Genomic DNA, 26129 nt, shown 5'->3' with positions numbered 1-26129 from the left:
CACAACAACAACAAAAAAAACCCAGAGCCTAGCAAGCTGCCAGAAGCCAGATGAATGACAGCAGTTTCGGAAAGCCAAGAAGACAATGTCATCACCACTAAATATGAATCGTCCCATTATCGTGACAGGTTGATCCACTGAAAATACATCACTCACCATTTCTTCAGTCAGAGACTGAAGACTGGTAGCCTAATTGGATTCAAGTCAAACACAACTTTCCAGACATAAAGAACATTGAGTATGACTGTTCTGAACCCTGGTATCAGACATTTGACAAATTCATCAAAAATTCAGGATCTGAAAACAAACTATCACGATGAGCACAGAGTAAACAAACTTTTATTTTTGGTTCCTCCGTTTGTCATAGGTCTGCTGCATTCATAGAAAATGCAGGTTTCCCGAATGCATTCACACTTGTTACAGGACAGTTGTCAAAAATAAGCAAGCACAGATCCTCGATTATCCACCTTCAAAGCTGAACCGCCACAGAACTTCAAGCCTTTGGTGCATTTAGATTATATTCTAAGTTTATCTTGGAGTTTTGTTGAAGACAGTATCATTGCAGAAAAAACATCCAGAATGAGCAGTTCCCATGGTGCTGAAGGGAGAAAAAAAGTACACTATGTACTGCTGTCATTTAACAGACAAGAGGGAGAGGGAGGGAGAGAGAGAGAGAGCGTGATAAATAGAAAAGAGGGAGTCTGTGTGTGTGTGTGTGTGTGTGTGTATAAGAGAGAGCTCGCAGCGGAGGTCATTTATATAACCACAGTGATGAGACATCTATAATTTAGCCCTTTTAAAGTGTGAACAAGTCTGAGCTCTTTTAGCCAGACAGCACAGTACAAGGAAAAGCATTTCCTGCAAGAAGGCCAGAAAGACGTGTTCGACATCCTTTTGAAGCCACTTATTAAACCTCATTTTCAAATTAATGCTTTGTGACGTCCCAATATTTAAGCTAGCGATTTTGCCCTTTATACATTTTACGATCCTTGCGTGTCATTCATGAGCCTGGCTTTGGCTTTCACTGTTAAATCACTTCCAACTTACTTTAAAAAAAGAAAAAAGAAAGATGAATTTGCATAAAGAATAACATCGATCATAATTATGATAACTGCTTTATGGTCTGATGAGAGTGACAGATACAAGTCAGACACTGAGGCAGAAGGGAGAAAAATAGAGATGTGACCCTCCTACCAGTCTGAGCCCACCCCTCCATTACCAAAATTTCATTCAGCCATTGCCATGGAAATGAGCTGCAGGGAGAATAGGGCTCATCATCACTGCCATGTCAGGCACTGCGCCCGCCATCCCTTATTATGGGATGGAGCCGCTTCTTGAGAGCACTCTCAACTTCACCATGGAAACAGACCAATAGTTTAGGCAGGGGGTGTGTTTCATAATCACTCGGGACCCCTTTGCTCTCACTCTCTCTCACACACAGTCTCATTCAGCACGGGAGAGCTGTCACATTAAGGTCAGCACCACATGTGGTAAAATATCTGACTTGATTAAGCTTCGAATTTACTTTTGATGCAATAACCTGATGAGACATATTTATGACAAAACGCTCTGATGGTTTTACCCCATCGGTCAAAAGACCAGATGACTTTACTTCTTTGCAATTGTTAGTTATTCACCAACATCTTAATGCAGCCATGAAGGCAGAGATATGCAAATTCAACCCACTTTCTTCCTCAAAACACAAGTCCCAACTAGGGCATGAAATTAAGTTTTCCCCACTTCCCCTTTAAGTGACTCTGGGAGTCCAGAAAAGAGAGCACGAGCCCGGCTGGTGACCACAGCCATTAGCTGCTGTTAGGAAGAGTCATTACAGAGAGCCAAGAGTGGAAAACGGACATGGTAGGAGCAACTGCAGTTGCAATGTGTTTGTTAGAAGATAAAGGAAGAGTGAGAAACCACCTCCTCCCATGTCTCCACTGATGTCAAAGGCTGAAGAGAAAATATTTATTACTTGCTGATGCTGGTGTTGTGAAGCAACTTCTCCAAAGAATATTTATCAATGTGCAAAGTGAGGATGTCCTGCAGTCAAAGGACTCAGAGTAACCAGTGCACCACTATCTCTGGGTTCCTATTTTCCCCAGTCACATTTATGTAATGTGCAAAAGTCTTGAGCCACACCTTAATTTTTTTTCCATGTTTTCATCCTTGTCCTTTTTAGAAATGCTCTTGAGAAGTAAGCATTCAATAGTCTAAGTTTAAGGTTTTCACTCATTTTCAGTGCAGTGCTTGCACAAGCAATCCATGTGAGCTTAAGCACCTCAGATGGCTCTAAACGTTCATTTTATTTTCTACTGTGCCAAAAGTAGGGGATGTCATTAAATAGACCCACATTTCCAACTACATATTTAACATCTTGGACTGCTACTACTATAATATAAACAAGCCACAACTATGAGCCTAGAGCGCTCCCATCTTACTGACTCCATACAGAGCTGAGAATAGTGAAAAAAATAAATAAATTAAAATTGGATTAAATGAAAATGAATTTAATAATTCCACTGTTGTGTGAAAAAAAGAAAAGAAAAAAACCCAAGTTGGTTGGTTTGGGGTTGCATGGCTTACACACTACTGCAATAAATCCTGGTTCCACAAATTTTTACTTTTGTTTTTCGACTGTCAAAAAGATGATCATGCTGCTTTCTTATTGAGCTCATAGCTGATGGCCAGGTGTAACAACTCTGTGACAGGCCCTGGGGGCAGATATTCTTTTGGGCCCTTAATGCCACATTGAACCAGAGCAAACACGCAAGCAAACAAACACACACACACACACACACACACACACACACACACACACACACACACACACTAAGGGTAAAAAACAATAGCATATTGGAATAATTAGTAATGTTTTAAATAGCACCATGGACAATAACCGCAGTCTGAGGTTGGGGGAATGGACAAATCTATCTAGCATAAGCATATGCTATAACACCATCATGGTATTATATAATATTACTCATACTATCTTATTCAACCAAGCTACCCCAAGCATAAAACAGATTTAGCTTCGCTAAAGTAACATAAAGACACTTGTAATGTTGCAAAGCACCAAACAAATGAGAGAAGCCCATTAACCACAGGTCCTCAGAGACTGACTGGATGGGTGACTGTATAACAACCACACTCATTTATAGAAATTCTCACTCAGCAATTGTTTCAAGAGTACCAGCTTCTACATTTATCACTCACACATATTACAGCATGAATGCAGATTTTCAACATTAAAGTGGCATCAATGTTTCAATCCTTCACAAAATCAAACCCCTCACTCATCAGATCGTCATCTCAAATCCAGTCTTCATCCTGTTATCCTCTCTCCTTTAAGTACTCTTTTGCTTTGCTTGCTAAACATAATGTAAAATGCCTGCACTCTCAAACTCACCAAAAAACTAACTGCTGCACTGTTAGCATCAACAAGTATGCAGGAACTTTGCACACATGACAGGGAGGTCAGGTCAGCAAGGTCAGGAAGTGCAAATTTCCCAGAATGCACCTTAAGTTTTTAAGGCAAAAGTGTTGAAGGCTCTTTTAGTCAGTTAAATTTAAAATCACAAAGAAAATATCTGCCGAGCTGAACTTCATCTAAGAAAATGTATATAGAATCACGAATTAAATACACAGTGGAACTTTTACACCTTGTCCACTTCATGCTGTGAACATGAGCACCCATTACATGACGAGGTTTGACAGTGATTTTCACTGGCCCCTCCTTCTTGCAGGGTCCTGTGGTGTTGCCCCATCAGCCCAGTCAGACTTTTGAGCTGATGGCGTGTAATGTAATTCTACATACTAATCTGTCAAACAGCCTCGGCCCTTTGTTTTTATCAATTTCGTTAAATGTCGGAAGCTTTCCATTGAGATTCTCTTCCATGATCACAAAGCTCTGAATGTCATGCTCTACCCCACAGGTCCATTCACAGTACAATATCATGTTATGCTGCCAATGGAAGACAAGATACCGTAGCCATAAAAAGATACAATACTCAGAGCAATCATCTCGCCAAACCACAATGACTGGGATTAAGGGAAGATGGAAGAAACATTCCTCACACCACTAAATGACCACCTCCAGACCAGAGCGTTGATGCACGGCAGGCTCTCTGCATTCATGCTGCTGATTGCACACGCTGAGTCTACCATCTGCAACCTCAGCGAAAATGGAAATTCATCAGACCAGACTATATTTTTCCAGTTACCCTAAGCCCATCACAGCCTCAGATATATTTTCATGGTTCACAGGAGTGGAACCCATTGTGGTCTTCTGCTGGTGCAACAGATCCACCTTAAGGCTGAATATATTTTTGAGTGTTAGAAGGTTTTTCTGCTGAGCTCGGTAGAAAAGGGTAGATATCTAAGTCAGAATAATCTTTCTGTCAACTCCAACCAATCTGGACATTGTGCTCTGATCTTTCACTCTGATCTATCCACTCCTAGTACTGTGATAAGATAAGATAAGATAAGATAAGATAAGATAACCTTTATTAGTCCCACACGTGGGAAATTTGTTTTGTCACAGCAGGAAGTGGACAGTGCAAAAGTTATGAGGCAAAAATTAGGATACAATAAGAATAAATACAGTACACAACTGTACAGAATAGAATAAAATAAAATACTATATACAGTAGAATACAATAAAATAAATATACAATAAGATAAAAATAGAATACAAATACAAATGCTATATACAACTGAGTAAAAATACAACGATGACAGAAAGGATTATTGCACTTAGTGTTATTGCACATGTGTGGATGTGTGTGTTTGATCAGTTAAAGTCTTTATTATGGAGTCTGACAGCAGTGGGGAGGAAAGACCTGCGAAATCTCTCCGTCCCACACCGTGGGTGCCGCAGTCTCCCACTGAAGGAGCTGCTCAGTGCTGTCACAGTCTGCTGCATGGGGTGGGAGATGTTGTCCAACAGTGATGACAGCTTAGCCACCATTCTCCTGTCACTCACCACCTCCACTGGGTCCAGAGGGCATCCTAGAACAGAGCTGGCCCTTCGGATCACCCTGTTCAGTCTCTTCCTGTCCCCAGCAGAGATGCTGCCGCCCCAGCAGACCACACCATAAAAGATAGCAGAAGCCACGACAGAGTCATAGAAGGTCTTCAGGAGTGGGCCCTCCACTCCAAATGACCTGAGTCTCCGCAGCAGGTACAGCCTGCTCTGCCCTGATAGTAAAAAGGCCAGAAGAGCAGCATCTTCATGAATTCCCCCCCCAAAAAAACAAACATCTGGTGGTAACACAATTGGCTGATAGGTTTCAAAGTGTTTCCACAAATGAAAGCGATGAACAAAAAATTGCAGCCATTATTCAGCTGCTCAACAATAAGACAAAACAAGATATGTATGTCAGATATAGATGGTTACAGCTGGGTAATTGCCAACATGTTAGCTATCACTATGCAAAGGTTAGTTATACTTCTTTGTTTAGTGCCCCTACAGTGCTAACGGAGATTTGCTGCGTTAATGCTTGTTATGGCATTAACCTCATTTTAACGAGATTAACATTGACAGCACTAGTAATTTTGCATTATGCTTATATCAAGGATCACTTGGATGATTAAGTGATAACGTTAGCAAACAAGACAACGTTAGTCAGCTGGGTGTAGCTTAGCTACCAGCTACAAATTGTCATGTTAGCTGATAAAGTAATGGTCAGCTCAGTTACCAGCCTCAGGAGTTTGGATAAAATAGCTGACATTAGATATTAAGTGTTTTTGTCCATTCCCAGGCAAAGGTCCTGTTTGGCCAGATGGATTTACTTAGGTATAACATATAGATATTATTAGATATTACAAAATAATTATTACTAACTTGCTTGACACCTGTTGCACAATCCTGCTACCTGTGGGTTCAATCAGCACAAAGGTGAATAATCTGCTAGCAGTTTTTAATTTGCCTGTATGATGCACACACAGAACCGAAAACAAAAAGCTGTGCACGTTGCCAAAGACTACCCAGCAAGGCAAAAAGCATCCAAACACTGAAAGCTTCGTATCAGCTCCACATGGCACTGCTGTCTGAACTATTCTGTCTCACCATTCCTCCTTCAGCTGAGTTCAGAGTACACTCCAATATTACTGAATATGTAAAAACCACTAAAGCCATTCACTAACAAATTTTATCTCATGCCATATTTGTTTGTTTCGTTGTTTTTACGTGGAGTTTTGTTGTCCTTTGTTGATGTTAGTGATTAGTGGACTCCATTTCTAAGGCAGTGTTCGCCAGTGCTGCTCATTTTTGATGCTGGAAGTAGAAAAGAGGCACTGAGGCGAGACGCACTTGAGCGTGAGGATCACGTCCTTTGAAGTTTTGCAGAAAATATGCCATGACTTTTTTCACTCCACTAGCTGTTAGACACTTGAGAAGGTCAGGGAATGCCTCATTTTAAGTTGCCTTACAATGTCTTCAGACAGTAGTTGATAAAATGAATTAGGTAACATTTTCTTAATGTATACAACACACACTAAATAAAAATAAAGAAGAAAAAGGACACTCATCTGATCTCTAACACAGTTTATATACCAAACAGAATCAAACTGAACTGACGAAAACAGACACATAAACCAAAGGAGGTTCTTTGAAGGTTGCAGAGTAATGTAACCAGAGACATAGAGGGAAAGATAAACACAAGAGGCGGGGGGATGCTGAAGGCACACAGCCACATGTTTGACTTATTGATTATGTGTGAAATCTCATCCACTCTACATGGCTGTAAGGTGTGCAGCATTAGTTATTTATAGCAGGGTGACTACTCTCACGTTTCCACACTGCCGTCGGGAAATTTTCTGATCAATGCCATTTTCACCGACTCTCTTTCTGGCAGTGCAGCTTACCCTCACCTCGGTTCGACATAATATGGTCCGAGATCGGGGAAACACAGGGTGATTGCACATTACAAATTTATGGTGAAAACCCTAAAGCGACCCGGGCTGCCTCTTCTGCCTTGTTGCTGTTCAGGATTAAGGTCAACAAGCATGGAGCAAAAAAGTCTGGCGGTTAATGGGCCAAGACGCACACTGTCTACCCAAAATGTCACAGGTTTGAATCCAGCTTGTGACCTTTTTTGAATGTCATATCCTCGATGCATTCAATCTTTCTGGCCATTGTGCTGTTGTGTTTGTCAGCAAAGCACACATGTCATTAAAATGCTTTCATGCTGGATATACACAATACCTCTCGACCACCTTGAAGCTGCAAGTCTGAGTATTTGTAAGAAATTCCAGAGAGAATGTGGTGCATTTGAGCACATGATCTGATGGCAAATTATATCAGATATAAGAAGTTCTGATATAGGTCAGGAGATTTGGAGGCGTTTTATATTAGTTCCTGGGTGATTTGCCCAGTGGAAGCTGGACGGGGCAACTGGAGTGAATTAAAGGGCACCAAATCCCATGTTCTAATATATAGCCGTAATAGATGTGGAATCCGTAAAGGCAGAAACAAGTCAGTTGTCTGGATTTTGCCTGGCAGTTTTACCCACAGGCTTTGGCATAGAGCATTTGGGTCAAGAAATAGTATCAATCAAAAAAACTGCAGGACCCAACACAGTAAAGCAGATAGCAGTAAAGGTGGGTAAACGGACTCAATTAAATAAGTAAAATGTGAGTTTTTGAGAAGGGAATATTGGACTTTTTATAATAGCTATAGCTCATACTTGCTTTAAAAATAGACTTTGAACAATATTTTAGGTTTATATATTCAATGTAATTTTATTTATAGTGCACCAAAAAACAACAAGGAGGCTCAAGGCGCCTTATATTGTAAAGTTTTTTGAAGATCTGATCCCAATCATGTGGTGGTTTTGTTCCTTTTCCTGTTCAACTGTTGGTCACCAGCTGATTTCACTGATCCTCATCCTATTACTCAAACTGCTACTTTTATAGAAATATTTTAAAATATTAAATTACTTTAAAGACTTTCCCCATTTTTCATAACATTTTTACAACTCTTTGACGTCACAAAAAAAATAATGAAAGAAATTAGCCTGGATGCACTCTCACTTTTCTTAATCATTTCATGACCTCCCAGAATTATCTTGTAATCCTCCAGAAACTGGTCCAAAAACCCAATGCAGTGAACTACTGAACTTAACCTGACAACTATACTTCAGTTTTTTGAGAATACCACAATTTATGAAATGTTATCCCCACATCCATTCATCCATCCACCCATTTTTGACACTTTGGGATTTGGGTCACGGAGACAACAGTCCAAGCTAAGAAACCCAGACTTTCCTTACCCCAGTCACCTCCTGCAGCTCATCCGGGAGGACACAGAAATGTTCCCAAGCCAGCTGACAGATATAATCTCTCTATTGAGTCCTGGGTCAGCCCTAGAGCATCCTCCCAGTAGGACATGCTAGGAATACCTAGGAGACATCAAGGAGGCATCCTAGTCAAGTGCCTGAACCACCTCAACTGGCTCCTTTCGATGTGGAGGACCTGCGGCTCTACTCCGAGCCCCTCTCAAATGACCGAGCTCCTCACCCCATCTATAAACTCATTTCAACCGCTTGTCTCTGTGACCTCATTCTGTCTGTCACTACCCAGAGTTTCTGACCACCCAATCCATCACTCGATCTCATGGTCCACTCGCCCCTCACTTGTGAACAAGACCCAGAGACACTCAAACTCCTCCACTTGGGGCAGCAACTCATCCCTCACCCAGAGTGGGCACTCCAGCCTTTTCACCTCCACTGCGGCGTCATATCAGCCCTTGAAAGTCTGACATGAGTGCTGACTTTCAAGGGCTTTAATGAAAGCATTAGGAATTACATCCACTGTTATACATATTTCCCCATTTTCAGAGGCTAAACCATAAATGGACCGAATAATATAATTTTAAATATAAGGACTCTTTGTAATATACGGATGAAGCTCTTTTGTAGTCAATGACTGCCTAAAGTCTAGAGCCCAAGGACATCACCACCAAACCACCAGCAGAGACATAAAGCAAAGCAAAGAAACACAAGCAGACAGTTGCTGAACTAAAAACAGGGACACAACCACAATTTCTCTGAGACAGATCTCAAAGCGAAGGATCTGTAAAGACTGTGTCACAAAATACCAACAACACAGAAGTTTTACTTGCAATGAATTACTTCCACTGTATTGTGGTACTGATACCACTATACTAACCAGGCTAACAGCATATTATAAGCCGTGAACACTTATGTACACGCTACATCATATTTTTTTCTTTGTTTTAACAAATTTGTAAGAATTTCATGAAAACACTTCTGAACTTTTTCACTATTGGGTATTGTGAAAAATAAATCTAATCCATTTTGGAAGACGTCTGTGGAACAACTGAAGCGCTGTGAATACTTTTTGGATACGCTGTGAGTCCACTTGTACATTTCAGTGCATCTCTAATGTTCACTTCTTGTCTGGAAAGTGGTTATTTGCTTCCATTAGGAGCTCCTGAGTGTTCTTCTTGTAGTTTACTTTTTTCAGCCAGGACTTCACATCCTTATTCTTCTGTGGCTGTGAAGCCTTTAATGCCCTTGAACATTTTTTGATGTTATGGCCTAAAATGTAACAGTCCAAAAATGTGTCTAGATTATCCCCCCTTCTAAATTAAAACTATAGCTTTGTGGCTTTTACATGTTGTTGTTGAGTGCTTTATATAAAACCGTCCCAGTTGCTAAACATTACTGGAATATCACAACTTCCCTGGTCTTTAAAACATGTGTAAATATAGTAGCTATATAGTATCTACTATTTTTAACATTTACTTGTTTTACTTGTTAAATCATAACTGGCTTTTTTGTTAACACTTGTATGATTTGTGAATTTATTATTTTCTCTGTTGGTTTTATACTACACCACATGTGTTAGTAGATTGCTGCCCACAGTAGGCATTAAAGTCAGACCGATTGTTGGTCAGACCCCGAGCGCTTTACAGTCGATACGTGTTTGTTCTTTGCCAATATCAGGGTTTAAAGCAGGGACAAATTATATATTTTGGACATGAATTGAAACTGCTTGTGATTAGACAACAAACAAAACACCAATGGAAGAGGCATGTAGAGGATTTTCAGAATCAGTTTTCTGTCTCTTGCTAAATGTTTATGCTTCAATTTGTATCTTTTTTGCATCAGCAGATAGTGGAAATGTCTCTATTTACATAAAAGAAAGAGAAAGTGAAGCAGAATGCAGGAAAGATGAGACAAATATTTATTTTTCTGTAGGATACATTTTCTCATGATATAATCCCAGCTGAGCCAACACATCACTTATTTGAACAAGTTTAATCATGCGCGTGTGGCCTTTGTGTCGTAGTAAATTGATTTTTTTTCAATAATTTATCCACTTCTGGAGTTCAGCGAGATTTCTGTTCATGTCCAAAACTTTAGACGTCTCTGTGTTTGGCGTGATTTTGAAGAGTCTTCATTGCGTGACTAAGAATGAGAGAAATCTTGAAGGACATGCGAGGGCCTTAAGATTAGTTAGACACCAAGCAACAAAACTTACGTGGGACTCAGACATCAAATATTGTAATGTTGTATCTGCTGATCCTTCTGCCATCTCTCTCTTCCATGGTTATGAATCTGCATGTAAAAGGGGAAGGGATGCTGCACCACTAAGGGCAAGATGTCCCCACTTCTTCGATGTATTGTCAGTCTGCCCCAGGGCAGCTGTGGCTACAACTGTAGCTTGCCTTCACCAGTGTGTGAATGTGAGAGTGAATGAATAGTGGTATTGTAAAGCGCTTTGAGGGGTCCCGAAAAGCGCTATATAAATGCAATCCATTATTATTATTACTATTTTTTCTGTATAAGATGCTAAACTAGTAACACAAGCACAATGAATCATGGCCATCCCAGAAATCATGACCCATTTCAGAAACACAATGCGATCGTTGCCAAATGTAAATCCTCGCATTTACATTACATGAAAGGACCGTCCACAGAAAATACATCACTCGCTGGTTCCTCAGTCTGATACAATTAGGCTGCCGGATTTCAAGTCAAACACAACTTTCAAAGCTTCAAAGAAGCTTTACTCTTTGATGCTTGTCTTTGACGCGTGTGGTTTCTTAACAGCAATATGCAATGTAATGAGTCTACTGATGTGAAACAATCGACTAACTAGCCCATTAGATCACGATGATGATGTGAAAACAAAGACAAGATCCCTGCTTCAGTGCATTTTTCAAATTACTGCAAACTTTTTTACACCACAACATACACTTTTTTCAAAAATCTTTTTTTTTCCCAAATGAAATGTGGTTCCAGGCTAGATTCACACATGTACGAGCAGATGTTTTCTCTGGGAGAGTTAAAAAAGACATGCAAGAATATTTACCACAGGCATAATTATACATAGTCATATATTGTCCTATAATGATCTAAAACACCAGAACGCTCGAGAATTTTAACCCCTGTATTCAGCTGATGACTCAGTCGAGGATATCCATTTCCTGTGGTTACCACTCACATCACAAAATATCCAGTAAAACCTGCTTCATTTTACTTTGTCTTACATGCTTGATATCTGCATCGGGTACATCAGTGTGTAGACTGTTCGATGGTTTTACCTGTAGGCTTACATGGCTGAAGTCACTGATGCATTAACAGCCAGATGGTATACCAAGTCATCAAAATGTAATGAAAGCCCTCTCTGCATGATCCAAATAAAGCCTGACGGCATGAAACCTCCCTCTGATGACGTCAGACATTACTTAACCTCCAGTCATTGCTATATCAATCAAAAAATATTATAACATCTTCCAACTTAAGTGGTTTAACAAACATGTCAGAAGCATTAGGCAGACATTTAAATACAGTTTGACAAGTCAGCATATAGCCTAAGGTTTATTATCCTGTGAGCTGTAAGAAGGCTGTTTATGGCTTACCCAGACCCAGCAGGTCCACGGCTGACTCTGTGCCGTTCTTAGGACTGCCTCTGTACTCTGCCTGTTGAGGAGAACAAAGAGAAAAGAGAAATATATATATAATATTGATATAAAATATAATATTTGATTTGTTCAAGCAGGGTATTTGACCAAAATTATAACATTGCTAGACTGTAGATGGTAATTACATCCATAGAGACTAGACCTTTCACGATTCTGTATAACAATCCAATATTGATCCTTATTAAAGATACTAGATTGGATCATCAATGAGAGCAACTGGCCCTAAGATGAGTAATCTCCTTTTAATGCAGCTATAGTCTGCAAACCTTTTCTACTGCAAGTTTGTCAGGATGACTTTTAGTTAATCATATCCTCATTATATGGGCCATCGAGTATTCCACAGCAGAACCAAGAAGTTGGCATTTTGACTCACCCTACTAACATGACCTCAACAATTCTATTACATTTGATTTCAGTGGAGAGTATGATTTCATCTATGGATCCTGAGGCAATTTTGACTGCTACGACACTACATGAAGTGTTTGATGTTTTAATGACTTACTAGCCTGCATATATGCACGGGCTGATGTAATGTACATTCCTGCTGGCAGGATCAGTTGCTAAATGTTGTGTTTCACAGAGTGAAGCAGTGAATCAGCAAAAGAAAGGAATTAATCCCAACTTAAGAGAATAAGGTTTGTGGTGCAGCTCAATATGTATTATATTGAGATATGTTTTAGGAATTTATCCTACAATCACTGAACTTAATTGGAGAGAAACTGTCCTGGTCCAGGTGAGTGCAGGGTTTTTCCACTCTGCTGGGCTCCACCTTCAGGCAGAGACTCCAATCAGCTTTCACACCTGATTCCAATCAAGTCACCAGCATATAAGACCAGCGCTCACAACAGACCTCTGCCAGATCTACTGCTAACTCACGTTACTGCTACGCCGCCAAGCCCTTGTGAGAGCCTCTTAACAATTGCATTTCTCCTCACCGTGTTTTCTTTGCCATAGGACCCACCTGGCCATCACGCTTCACAAGCTGAACTACACACATCTCTGCCTGGATGCTGGTTCTCTGTCATCTGGTTGCTTCCTTATCATCATAAGACTCCACCTGCCTGCCTGCCAGGTCCCTTGCTCCAAGTATATTCTGGACCCTCTCTGGACACTCCTCACCCGGACCGCCTTGGACACCCCCTCCTCACATGACACTTTCACCTGCAACGCGTAAGCCCAAACCACCACAGTCTAATCCTTCGGCTACGATTCACTAGACCGCCACTGACTGCCTGTCTCTTCTCATTATAGTGACTGTGTACCTCCACCCAAGCCGCTGCCCCTTTTTCCATTCCCAGGATCCGTCTATGAAATCTTGCACCTAGTCATAGCACTCAGAGTTTCATGTTCATAGTTTGGCCTCACAGTTCTCAGTTCATAGCTTCCACAGTTCATAGCATTCATAGTTTCCTGCTTTGTAATTTAACTAGGTACTATAAATAAAGCACTGTGTTCACGCCCGTTTTGCCTCCCTCTGTGTCTGCATTTGAGTCCACACCCACAGCCTGGCCCTCTCGGCTGTGACAGAAACAACTGTCAGAACGCATTTTCCTACAGAATTACTTGGTATCTGTGGCAGCAGAGTCAGTTTTTGTTAGCTGTTGGGTTTTGGTTTAGACAGATGTTAAATATTCAGAAACTAGAGGATGTTACCTTTCAAATAATGTCCTAAAAATTTCCTTTAAAAGCCTTCAATTCATCCTAAATGCTCTAGAGTGTACTGACAGATACTAGAAAGAAATTACATATTTCCCCGATATTGGCTTCTCTTCATTGACTGCCTGTGAAATCCAGAATCAAATTTAAAATCATTCTCCTCATATATAAGGTCTTAAATAATTAGCCCCCATCTTATCTTACATACCATTGTACTGTATCACCCCAATAGAGCACTTTGCTCTCAGTCTGCTGGCTGACTTGCAGGGGTACTTAAAAGTCGAATGACAGGCAGCGTAAGTAAGTATTCTAGTGTCATGCGAGGCCATCTTTCCGACTTCTAAAGCCTTGCCAAAGTTGGTGTTGGGTCTGTGTTTCCACAAGCCCCGCTAATTCTAGAGACTTATTCATCATGAAGAAAACAAGACAGTCGATCGATCAATCACTTGCACAAGGGAGGCCTGTGTCCACCACGAAAATGACCTCAACGACGACCTCCCTTGCTGCCCTTTTTATTGAGACACAGTTCACACAAACCACTTCAGAACAAAGCCACGCCCACATGGTTCTAAGACAAGGCATTGTATGTATATGTGTGAACTTCTGTATTTAAGTGTGTGTCAGACCTCCTGCTGACCAAAGGGTCGTAAACGCAGGAAGCTTACATCAAAAGAAGCAGATCTTCCAGATAGGATGTATCTGCAATAAAACATTACAGCCCCCCATCCAGAACCTCGAGAGTTTGGGGGGGGAAGGACAGTGGAATTTCTTTCATCAGAGTTGGCAAGCATAAAAATGACAACATTTAACAATTCACTCTAACAGTTGGGTCATTGTAAACAGGACAAAGATCCCAGGCATGATTGGGGTGATACAGTACAATGGTATGTCGATCATCCAAGTAAAGAAATTCCAATATGGAGACTGAGGGAGTGACTTGAATGAGAGACAAATGTTTCTCCCACTAAAGAATCAACATTCTGGAATACAAAGAAAGATTCTTGGCACCAAGGCTCAGGAAATACAGGTTATACACTATCTGAAAGGCTCTTGGTCCAATCCCCTGGCTGCTGTAGTGTGTATGCCAAAGTGCCCTTGGGCAACATACTGAACCCCAAGTTGCTCTCTGATGCGCACGAATGTTAGATAGACAGCAATTGGACGTAGAAGAAAGGCTGGTATCAATAGGCGTCAATGGGTGAATGAGGGATGCTGTATAAAGCACTTTGAGTAGTCGAGTAGAATAGAAAAGCACTGTGTAAGAACCAGGCCAGTTACGATTATCTCCCACAGCAGCAATTCTACAACAAAAGAAAAAAAAGAATCAAGGCGTTGGAAAGTCTAAGCCAGGGGTCTCAAACTCCAGTCCTCGAGGCCCGGTATCCTGAAACCTTTCCATGTGTCCCTGTTGCAACACCTGAATAAAATTAGTAGGTCCTTAGCAAGAGTATAGAACTTGACTGCATGCTAAAGTGGCAACCCCTAACCCTACTCAAGTAAATCTAAGTAAATGTAAGTGTTTGGAAAAATGTACTTCTTAAAGTACTTGTATTACACCATGTTCATTCACTCATGAGCTGCTGTGACATGAATCAAATGGCTGAACTGCCACCTCAGCATGCAGTCAAGTTCTAGCTAAGCTATATAATTATGGGCTGTTATTAGATTTTCATGCTTGTTTCTGCATTCTGGCTTAGTTTTTGTTAAATCAATACCAACAGTGTAACATGTTATATGATGTTCATTTCAGGTTTTATTCGCTTTATTTTAAGAGCTTGTAAAAAACTAGATATTTGTTATGTCCTGACATACAAAACCCCAGAACAGAGAAGACGAATTTTAACACAAGTTCTATTGGCCGTGATGGTGGCCATGTCCACAAGATGCACAGCATCATTTTTGGCATAATGTTTCTCGCATCATCATTCCTTAAGCTCTTTCATGGCCTCTATTCAATCAGCCTGTCATATTTTAGAAGTTTATCAGGGATATACTACCTTGGTGATATTGGTTACTGATATGTAATCGTGCTAATTTAGCTTTAAACCTGATAAGTTGAGCAGAATTGGAAAGTAGTGCAGGTAGGAGAAGAAGACAAGGAAAGCGGCTAATGAAAGAACGACAGCAAGGAAGAGAAAGATGGGGACTAATGTTCAGGGAAGACACAAGAGTGAAGGGGTGTGGAGACAGACAGTGGAACATCGGAGAAAAAGAAGTGGTGAGAGAGAGAGAGTCTAAAAGGGTAATGCCTGGGCCAAGAGAGATCTACAACACTGGTAACAAACCCAATTGGCCCCCCAACAAAAGATCGATGGAGCGCATTCGATTCTATGTTGTTCCAATCCAAGGCAATGAAAACAATTACTGTGTCCATGCCTAATCAGGAATGCATTGGCTGTAAATTGATGTGTGTTGGGACTGCAGCAAAGTGTGAACAGCAGCGCATGAACTGCAGAAGGAAGGAGCATCTCTGTACAGCAGCCAGAGGTTGGACTGTGCAATGCATTCATATTGGGAAACAGTAAAGGACCCTTCTATGGAATTTTTAAGGAAAAGCAATAATGAAACTAAGGTTGAGGAACACATATTAGTAAGATTCACTTAAGTTAGTGGCCAATAACTGCATGATAAATTTCTGTACAGTTAGAAATGTTGAAAATTTCTATTAAAAAATCCTCCCAGTTTATCTTATGAGATAAATCTTAAATCAATATAAAAGAATAAAAAGGGATTGGGGAGGTGGGAGGCAGCAAATGGTGACAGAGTAAACAGAGAAAACACTGTAAATAATGGATTGAAAAAAGAAAAAACAATTCAAACCAAAATCTACGGTGGCCCTGAGAGGTCAAGGGCACTGCAACTTAAGAAAACACCTGCAAAAGCTAACAAAACAGAAATAAAGCACAACAGGAGTGTTTCTGGGGCAACGTTAATGTGACAGAAACTACAACATGAGAAGGATTCACTGAAACGATCCATTGGTGTTGTGACAGAAAAAGATGCAGGTAATGTATGTTTTAATTGCACGAGTCACACAGTACTGTAGCTACATATTTGCTATTAGCCGTTTATTGCTAGCTTGTCACTTTCGCAGCTGTGTTGGACCCAAAACATTCAGTCTATTGTGTTTTTGGTGCAGATTTTCACAATTTCCAATACTTTTTATTCACCTTCTGTTGTGTTTCGTGTGCTTTTGCAGAGCTTTTCTTTCTTCTCATGTGGCATTTTCTTAAATTGCAGTTTGACCTCTCAAGGCCACCATTAATTAAATTCTCATCACTTTTGCAAATTTGTTAATTGGTTTATTTATTTATTTATTCATAGAACTTAATATAAAGAAGACCCTTATGTCAAATTTTGCTCTGCAACAGCAAATGGTGAGGCAACTGGGATTCAGCATTTTTTTAACAAAGTGTACCATACTTGATTAAAAGCTTATTCAATTTAGTTTGAAAATGCAACTGGAAGGTTCTCAGGATTTTTCTTGTGTTGATAAAATGCTTGTTTTGTGTGCTTTTAGGATTGCTAACGATGAACCCTCTAGTTGTCAAAGAGTATTATTTTTCTGTATTAACCGCACTATGTATATTAAAGCAATGTGGGAAAAAGAAGGTAATTTGTCAATTATAGAGGAATGTTGGGGCCACGCATGCAAGATACAGTGGGCTACCACTCAGTCTAATGTTTGGCATGAATTTTGCTGAAGAAAGCATCAGGAAATTTTTCATCACACCTGCTCAACAAAGATATCGGGGAACTGGTGACAAATGTTGGAGATGTGGGGGAGATGGTTTCCATATCTTTTGGGATTGCAAAGTTATTCGCCAAAATGTTTTTTCATTTGTTTTTCCTTTAACCTTTGAGACCATATTTTTGTGTAATGTACCAGTGGATAAACTGAATTCCAATGATAGAAGACTCTTGTATATCCTACTGGCTGCAAGTAAGAAGCCCCTTACGAGGAGAGGGCTTAAGCCTGAACCACCAACGATGGAAGATTGGATGCATTCTGTACAAGAGATCTATACGATGGAACAATTGTCATTTTCTCTTAAACTTCACAGGGATACCTTTTGCAGGATATGGTCTAAATGGACATGTTAAGCCTGTGAGGTGTGATTTTTTATGAACCATGCTTTTTTTTTTTACGTTAAAGCCCGGAGTATTATGCAAACTTACCTGCTCTGCTACCTCCTAACGCAAGTCTTTTTTTTCCTTTTCTTTTGTCATATCTCTCATCTTTTTTTCTCTTTTTTTCTCTTTTTTCTTTTCAATTATAATCTAAAAAATGTGAAAGCAAAAAGTGTAAAAAGCCATACCACTGTTATGTTCAATTGCTTTCTCAATAAAAGAGATAATGATAAAATACAAATATAAAAAAAACCCGCTCACACCTCACAGACGGCAGCTTACAGTCCTGCGTAAAGATGAAAGTGACTTCGTACAGCCCCGGTCTGCACAAGCTGTGCGCAGAGGTTAGGAGCAGGAGTCCCATTGTAAACATATCACGGCAGACCCGACAACGTTTGCATGAACATGCTTTACAGCTTCTCTTTATTAACCACTTTTCACACACGGTTGCTGTACACATGCAGCTGGCTTTAGCTTTCCAACACAGAGCCCGACACATAACACAACAGCAGAGAGAGCGCAGACTTTAAGACGGCAAAGCCTGATTGCGGATGACGCTCAGGTGCGACCACCTCTCCTGCAGCGGCACTGCAGGCCACGCCCCGCCATACACATTAACCAGGTAAAATAAATATTTATGCAGATATTTTGCAAATATTTATTATTCACTTTTTTCCGATTATTTTTAAAATTCAGGTCAAGGCTCTACATGATCCGAAAGCCCAAAGGCGATATAAGGATCAGTTTTTGTTTGCGACATGGATAATTTAAGTTCAGCTTTTTAATTCATTTAAAAGAGACCTTCAACTGGATGTTTTTATTTTTTGTTATAATTTTTTAAGAGTTCAAAATGTGTTCATTAAATAAATAAAATTGCATTTACTTTGTAGCCTTTGATGGATTTCATAAGCAACACACTATAGTTGTTTATACAAAGCACAAAGGTAAAAAACAATGTGTGTAGTGTTATCTTCATTTTAGATGTCAAAAAGGATTTGCGGCTCCCAGTGTTTTCTTTTCCGTGCAAACCGGGTCCAAATGGCTCTTTGGGTCTTAAAGGTTGCAGACCCCGGGCTTAACAGCATCAGTATGTTGTAGATTCAGTCAAGATCTAATATGATCTAAAATATTTGTCATCAAAGCTGTATATTATCAAATTTACACAGAAAAACAGATCGAACTTTAGTCTTAAATTCTCTTAAGTCCATCACGGGCCTTTGCAAGAAGACAGCAACAAGTGAGCGTGTTACTGTATGCCTGTCCATTTGATTTCAGAGCATGCAGAGTGTGACAAAATTGAGACTACATAGCCTTTCAATGCTACATCCCACACAGCAGCTGTGAAACAGAGAAGAAATAAAAAAGGAAATCCTAAATATCACTGTGGGTGAAAAGCTTAAATTTTCTTCTGTATATTCGGACGGATTTGGAAAGACATGCTAGTTATCTGAGGTGACACAAAGTGATGCAGCTGACAGACGGCCAGCGACAGACTGTGACTGGCTGTCAGGGTCAGCTGCGTTTGAAGAGAGAATGTGGAATTGGAAGGGAGACGCCAATCGATAACCAGCCCCCCAAACAGGTGAATAGAGTCTTTACTTGATGGCGATGGCAGTTTGAATGAAATGCACCAAGCAAACTAAACTCTCTTATGGCTGCTGTCAAATCAGATCACCTGTCAAATACACACCAGTCAACGCCACCATCTGACGGCTGTCACACGGAACGTCTGCGCTGGGGCGCAGCCTGCTGTAAGTTCCTCCCTGATGTACTCAACAGACAAGCCAAGTGACAGTGAAGCACTGCCTGCTCAGTCTAATCTACCTCCCTTTAACAAGAAGTTGCTGAGTAAAAACAGACACAACATGTCAGCGCAAGGTCCAGTTTAGTGGCTTTGTTGCAACTTTCGATCAAGCTGAGCGATGTTAAACAGCCAAAATGAAGCCACACAACAAAAGAGTGCTGTTATTCTCCTGGAAGAGGTCCTTTGTCCTGTGAGCATTGTGTACTGTAGCGCTGTCCTGTTGAAAAACCCAGTTGTTGCCACACAGACGAGGACCCTCAGTCATAATGGACACTCTCTGCAACATCTGGACATAGCTTGCAGCTGTTTAACGACGCTCCATTGTTCCACCGAAGGAAAAAGCACCCCGAATCATTATGGCGCCCCCTCCACTGTGGCGCGTAGAGAACATCTCAGGTGGGATCTGCTTGTCATGCCAGTAACGTTGGGAACCATCAGGACCATTAAGGTTAAGTTTTTTCTCATCAGAGAAGAAAACTTTCTTCCACCTTTCAATGCCGCATGTTTGGTGCTTAAAGTCCAAACGGTCAGTTCTGTGGCGTTCAAGGAGACGAGGCCTTTGAAGACGTTTTTGTTTTTGAAGCCCTTGAGTGTCAGATGCCGTCTGATGGTTGTGGGGCTACAGTTGGCACCAGTAACGGCCTCAATTTGGGTCGAGGATCGTCCAGTGTCTTGATGGACAGCCAATTGGTGAAATTGTTTTGGGTCTTCCACTTGACTTTTTGTTCCATAACCCTCAGAATCATTTAAAATATTCCAAATGACTGTCTTACTGCGTCCCACCTCAGCAGTGATGTCGCGCTGTGAGAGACCCTGCTTATGGAGTTCAACAAACAACCTGACCACATTCAAAAAAGGAATTTTTTTTTTGCCTTTGCCATCAGATTGTCATGACAGTGTGACCACCTGACAGATAATGACAATGAATCCACATTTTTGCACAGATTTGACCTGTCAAAGGCATGAGGTACTGTTTCAATTTAAGCGTTGTTTTCAATAAATTGCACTCTCATAAAATGTTTTGTCTCACTCCCATTTCTTCTTGTTGCATGTTGAAGGTCTACTTGGAACATTGTTAAGATCCAACCATGCAAAATATGATATTTTTGCCATTTTTTAAATGGTCTTAAACTTTTATCGGGACTGTATGAAGTATCCAAACAACCAGATTTTCTTGTAATTTTTTCAAGTGGTTTTGAACAATTATTAAAGACCAAAAACGTTTTTTTCAAATTTTCAGTCCAGTCCATTTGAGAGGAATTATTATTATTATTATTAATTTATTTACTGTGAGCCACTCAACACTGACCCAGTGAAGTGTTGCGTCTACACATAACAGAAAACGTAGCCGAGAACCCACTTTGAACTGTATCTTTAGGCACTGTGTTACTAGCAGCTGTTGCCAAAAACACATAATTTTTTCCCATTTCTTCAGTTAAAGCTACAAAAAAGGCTGAGGTATGCCAAATTACACAAGGACTGGACTGAAGTTCAGTGGTAACAGGTTATGAATGAATCCAAAATGTAGAATTTTTCACACAAATCTTTAAATATGTATGAAGGTGGTCAGGAGAGTCTACACACTCGTCTGTGAAAGCATGCTGGAGGCTCTGTCGTGGTTTGGGGAGACAGTCAGTGGTGTGTGAACCTGCTCAAAACTGATGTAATTATGAATGCAGAACAGTGCCACCAGATTTTGAGCTACCGTGCAATACGATTTGGAAAGCATCTGATTGGCAAAAGCTTGATTTTTCCAGCAGTTATGTCTACAACACACTGCTAATGCTCCTCAGAGCCTGACGTCAACATTATTGAAGCAGTGTGGATTCATTTTGACGACAACAGAACAAAAGGCAGAAACATCCAAAGAAGAGAATCATTCCAGAACCCTATCTAACAAAATATAAAGAAATGAAGGTCGGCTCACTACTTCACTGTAACATATATCTTATTTAATATAATATAGTGCATATGTATATAATTTCAAATATAAAATAGATATATTATACTTTATAATATTTTTATAATATATATATTATATAAATACCAATGACAGCAAGTGCAAAAGGAGACAAAAATGTATAAGGCAAAGACCTGGACATGATCTGGGAACGAGCTGCCTGAGACTGTGTATGAATATTCATTCACTCGTTGCCTGAAACTGGAGTTAACATTCTCCAGGTACATGCCGCGTTCAAATTACATCAAAGTGTGAAATAATGCTGTTATAGAAAGTGCTTGATGAGGCGATAAGCAGGAGTTGGAAAGCATACCTGGCATTTCCGCTTCTCCGCTGAGCTTATATTAAGTGGACAGCACAGGCTGACATCTCAAAGGGAAAACAGCAGATTGTACATGCACACAGAGGCATGACCTTTAGTATTTATGGATGTCTACCATCTTCAGCACAACAGGTCAAACAACGTGCAAGACAGAAAAAAAAGGGCGCTGCTGTCTGGGCCGCTGAATAACAATGCAATAATGTGCGAATAATGTGGTGTTCGCAATTATATTAAAAGGGCACACGATATAGTTTAGTTTAGTTTGAAATTAAAATGCTATGGAGATTACTATCCCACTGAACAATGCCTTAAACAGAAAGTTAAATCATCAAGTTTCATCAGAACTACTACATATTTTGGAACAGATTAAATGAATATTGGGAAATAAGTGCAGACAATTAAATATGCAAAACACACCCTTTGCCTACACTGGTTTAACTGCTCGAGGAGCACGGCTCAAAACTCTACTACTCATGTGGAGGGTGTTTGGCTCCAAGCAGCATTTTAAACCTACTGAACCCATCTGTGTAAGAGCACAAACACAGCTGTAAATGTTTACTAGTGTGCATGTAAGTGAGCATATGTTTGCTGTCAGTGGCTTTTTGGGAGCAAATCTTTTCTTCCTTTATTTTACTTTAAAAAAAATGAGTGGACTCATTCTTGTGTAGCACTCGTCTACTCTACTTGAGCCCCCATTCATACAAGCACTTTCTTTTCCTACATCAAAGTGTTTTCTATCAAATATTCATACTCAGATGAACACATCCGAGAGTAACTTGGGGTTAATATCTTGCCCGAGGACACTTTAACATGACAGGAGCAGCCAGAGATCAAACCGACGACCTTCAGGTTGGTAGATGACCTGCTACTCTCATGAGCAACAGCCACTACTTGAAACAGTGCGTCCCCATGTCTGCCCATGGATCGTGGTCCTAAATATCTAACACAGATTATTCTTTACATACAGTGCAACGAAAAAGTATTTGCCTGATTTCTTTTGCATATTTGTCACACTACACATCATCTTTCTCGACTTATCATGTTCAAAACTAGGCCTCTGACCTTGACCTTGAGGTCAAAGTAAATGATATTAAAAGATGTCTGAGATTTTTTAAAAGATGCACATGTGGTATCAATTTGAAACCCCTAGGTGACATCTTTCTCAAATTTTCATATTCACAAAGTGAACCAACATTTCAGGCTGAAGGGTAAAAAAACTAATTCAGTTGCTGTAACTTCCGAATAAACTCATCATATATAAACATGAATTTGAGACTCCACACAGGCCGATGACCCGCTGAGAGTGCATTCAGCCACTTTACAGCAGACAGTCTACTGTCCTCTTTCACACGTAGGAGAAGCAGATGAAACAAATGTCTTATCCTAAGAGAAGAGGCAGAGTGAGGTGATGGAGCAAACAAAGAACAAAACAGCACTAAAGAGAGCGAGAGGAAAAGCAAATAGTGTGGAAGGAGACGAGTGGGACGAGATGAAGGCGGGAAATCGGTTGGTGGGGAAAGCGGGAGTGGAAGCGAGCAAGTGAAGGAGAAATAAAGAAGACAAATCCAAGGGATGAGAAACAGAGGACGAATAACAGAACGAGGAAGAATAAACACGAGGAGGCGTACGACACGGCAGTATGCAGCGTAGCCGGCAAGAAGCAGTGAAAGCAAAGATGCAACTACACAGGATGCAGGCCCTGAATTTTGAAAGAATTTTATTTACAAATTTAACCCAATCATTATTCTATAGTGCTTGGTATGAAGTCACCAGCAGCAAGGTCAAGAACGACTTTCTATGTGCAAATGAACGATTCAAGGGGACAAAAAAGAAAAAGAAAACCCAAGATGGCAGAGTAGTGAGTATTGTACTGCATCATAATTAGGGCTGCCACGATTAGTCGACTAGTCACGATTACGTCGACTATCAAAATCGTCGACGACTGATTTTGATAGTCGACGCGTCGTTTGAAGCTTTGTAAGCTCACAAAGGACGCAGGAATGAGTAGTAGGATTTAAGAGTGTAATAACGGACTGAAACAGAAGATGGCAGCACTGCATGTACAAGGATGCCAGCTGCCGTTAAACCCCGAAGAAGAAGAAGAAGCTGTGTCCCAGAATTCATAGCGCGGCCCAGCTAAGTTTCCAACAATGGCGGCAGCTAGTTAGTTTTAACTTTACTCTTATTATTCTTTCTGGGTCACAAAATAAACGTTTAACATATTTTCAGGCGAGAATGTAGCTGTGTAAACCTCAAATATCTGCTCAGTTTATCAAGACACCACATATTTTCAAAAGCGCTCCGACGTTTTCGGAGACATCTGTTACCCACTAGCTCGATAGCGAGCCGGGGGCAAGGCTAACTAGAGCCGCGAGAACACCGGACTCCCGGCAAATCGTTTTCAAACCCACCGCCGTCTTTCGCTAGTCAGGTTAAACATGATATATGAGTCACTTAGATAACTTAATGTTATTGTTTGGCTTTTTTTTAGTATTTTATTTGTTCCTGAGTAAATCGGTTTGGCTGAGATTAAAGTTATAGTTTTTACACAGCTGAATAAACGTCAAGCAGACAGCTGATTATCAGAAGTGTGAGATGCTCGAGAATTTACTCCGGTGTCCTGTTATATTTTAGATAGCAAGAAGTTTATTAAACTTCACCAAAACAATCTGTAAATTTCATTAAAATTTAATAAACTATCATCTTGTCTTTATTTTTAGTTAGCACCTTAAACACTTAAAGCTGTAAGCTAATGATAGTTATATAAGAGCAGATGCTGCTGGTGCAATAAGCTGTAGTTTTACATCCAATGGATGATGATCTGATCGACTAATCGCAAAAATAATCGGTGACTAGTCGACTATCAAAATAATCGTTTGTGGCAGCCCTAATCATAATGTTGAAAAGTACTAATTTGATTAGTGGCTTTTATTGTATTAGTGAAGGAAACTGCCATGTCACCATCAGGAGCAGCAGAGAACATTAGTAGCTGTGGTTATGCTGCTGAGAGTGGATTGTCTTCTTGTGGCTGACAGCTGCCTTATTAACGCTATGAAAGAGAATAATAAAGCTGCCATGACGGGATGAACAAGTGACGCCCAAGACAGACAGCTGCATTAAAGAGGGGAGGAAAGAAAGGGGGGGGAAAGGAGATCCAGAGATGACAGAGGAGGGAAGAAAGGGAGGACAGAGAGGTCAATTGGGTTAGAGCGGAGCAGGAAAAAACAGGGAGGCGTGCAGGCAGAGTGGAGCAACGGCCAATTAGTAGGAGAAAGGTGAGTACTGGATGTGAAGGGTGGGGAAGGATGAAGAGGATGAGAAGTTGGAGGGGAAAAAAGATATAAAGGGAAGATAAATGATAGGAAGAGAGGATGACAAAGGAAGGATGGGGATGGAGGAGAAAGATGACATGAAGACTGATGACGAGTAAAGTAATGGAAGAAACAAAAGATGGACAGTTGGGGGAGGAAGAGGAGATGTAGTGAGGTGGAGGAGGAGGGCCAGATGTGTGCGTGAATTATGTGCTTAGAAGTGGAGTGAGGAGAAGTGTGTTGAAAATGCATTATCAACACAGACGGAGGCATCCATATCATAAAGTCAGCAGTCTGCTATCTCTACCCGGAGACACATAACAAAGTCCGTGTGTGTGTGTGTGTGTGTGTGTGTGTGTGAGAGTGTGTCTGAGTGGCACCGCAGTAAGTCAGTGGCTGTGAAGTGTGCTCGGCTGCTGCAGTTCCGCACCATTCGACACGATCTGTCACTCAGCTGGTGGCACACACGCACGAAGGCGCACACTCACACTCTCTCTCTCTCTCACACACACACACTCTCTCACTCTCTCTCTCACACACACTCTCTCACTCTCTCACACACACACACACACACACTAAAAGGTTTTGTCACAGAGTGAAGATCTTAAGCTGCCACACACGCACCTCTTCCACCCAGTTACATTTATCTGACAGTCATGGAGATACCATTGCATTTAACACACTCACGTGATTAAACACACAAACACACACTCTTATAGATAAAGGCAAGAACAAACAAATTCAAGTAATGCATACTGATGTGCAAGCACGCAAAACTCACACAAACCAAGCCCAGGGCGCACACACACTCAAAATATATGCATCCACAGAGACACAAACAAAACAACACACACTGGAGCGCTTGAGGAAGGTCACGGTGTGGTCTGACGGTTGATGCATGACGGCGCTGTTCAGGGAAAGAATACCTAATCAAATCACAACCCTGGCAACAAACACACACACACACACACACACACACACACACACACACA

At 40.7% G+C, this 26129-nt stretch overlaps 1 protein-coding gene and 1 long non-coding RNA gene across 3 annotated transcripts in view; one reads left to right on the top strand and one right to left on the bottom strand.

The window, feature by feature from the left end:
* LOC102195221 (uncharacterized) overlaps positions 1–13409 on the top strand; it is a 26905-nt gene extending 13496 nt beyond the window's left edge. The window contains exons 2-3 of the long non-coding RNA XR_311789.1: positions 12908–13123; positions 13205–13409. This is a non-coding gene — a long non-coding RNA (uncharacterized LOC102195221). The remainder of the gene's footprint in view (positions 1–12907; positions 13124–13204) is intronic.
* The window catches only part of LOC102195401 (stromal membrane-associated protein 1-like), a 114583-nt gene that overhangs the window by 4261 nt on the left and 84193 nt on the right, over positions 1–26129 (bottom strand). For both annotated transcript variants that reach the window (XM_005735151.1, XM_005735152.2), the window contains one exon: positions 11891–11951. In XM_005735151.1, the coding sequence (XP_005735208.1) occupies positions 11891–11951 (61 nt within the window). The remainder of the gene's footprint in view (positions 1–11890; positions 11952–26129) is intronic.

Source organism: Pundamilia nyererei, unplaced genomic scaffold (genome assembly GCF_000239375.1).
Source record: "Pundamilia nyererei isolate P.nyererei 1_Seehausen unplaced genomic scaffold, PunNye1.0 scaffold00062, whole genome shotgun sequence".
Lineage (NCBI taxonomy): Eukaryota > Metazoa > Chordata > Actinopteri > Cichliformes > Cichlidae > Pundamilia > Pundamilia nyererei.
Note: the sequence above shows the minus strand (reverse complement) of the source record. Positions and strands in the feature narration are given on the sequence as shown.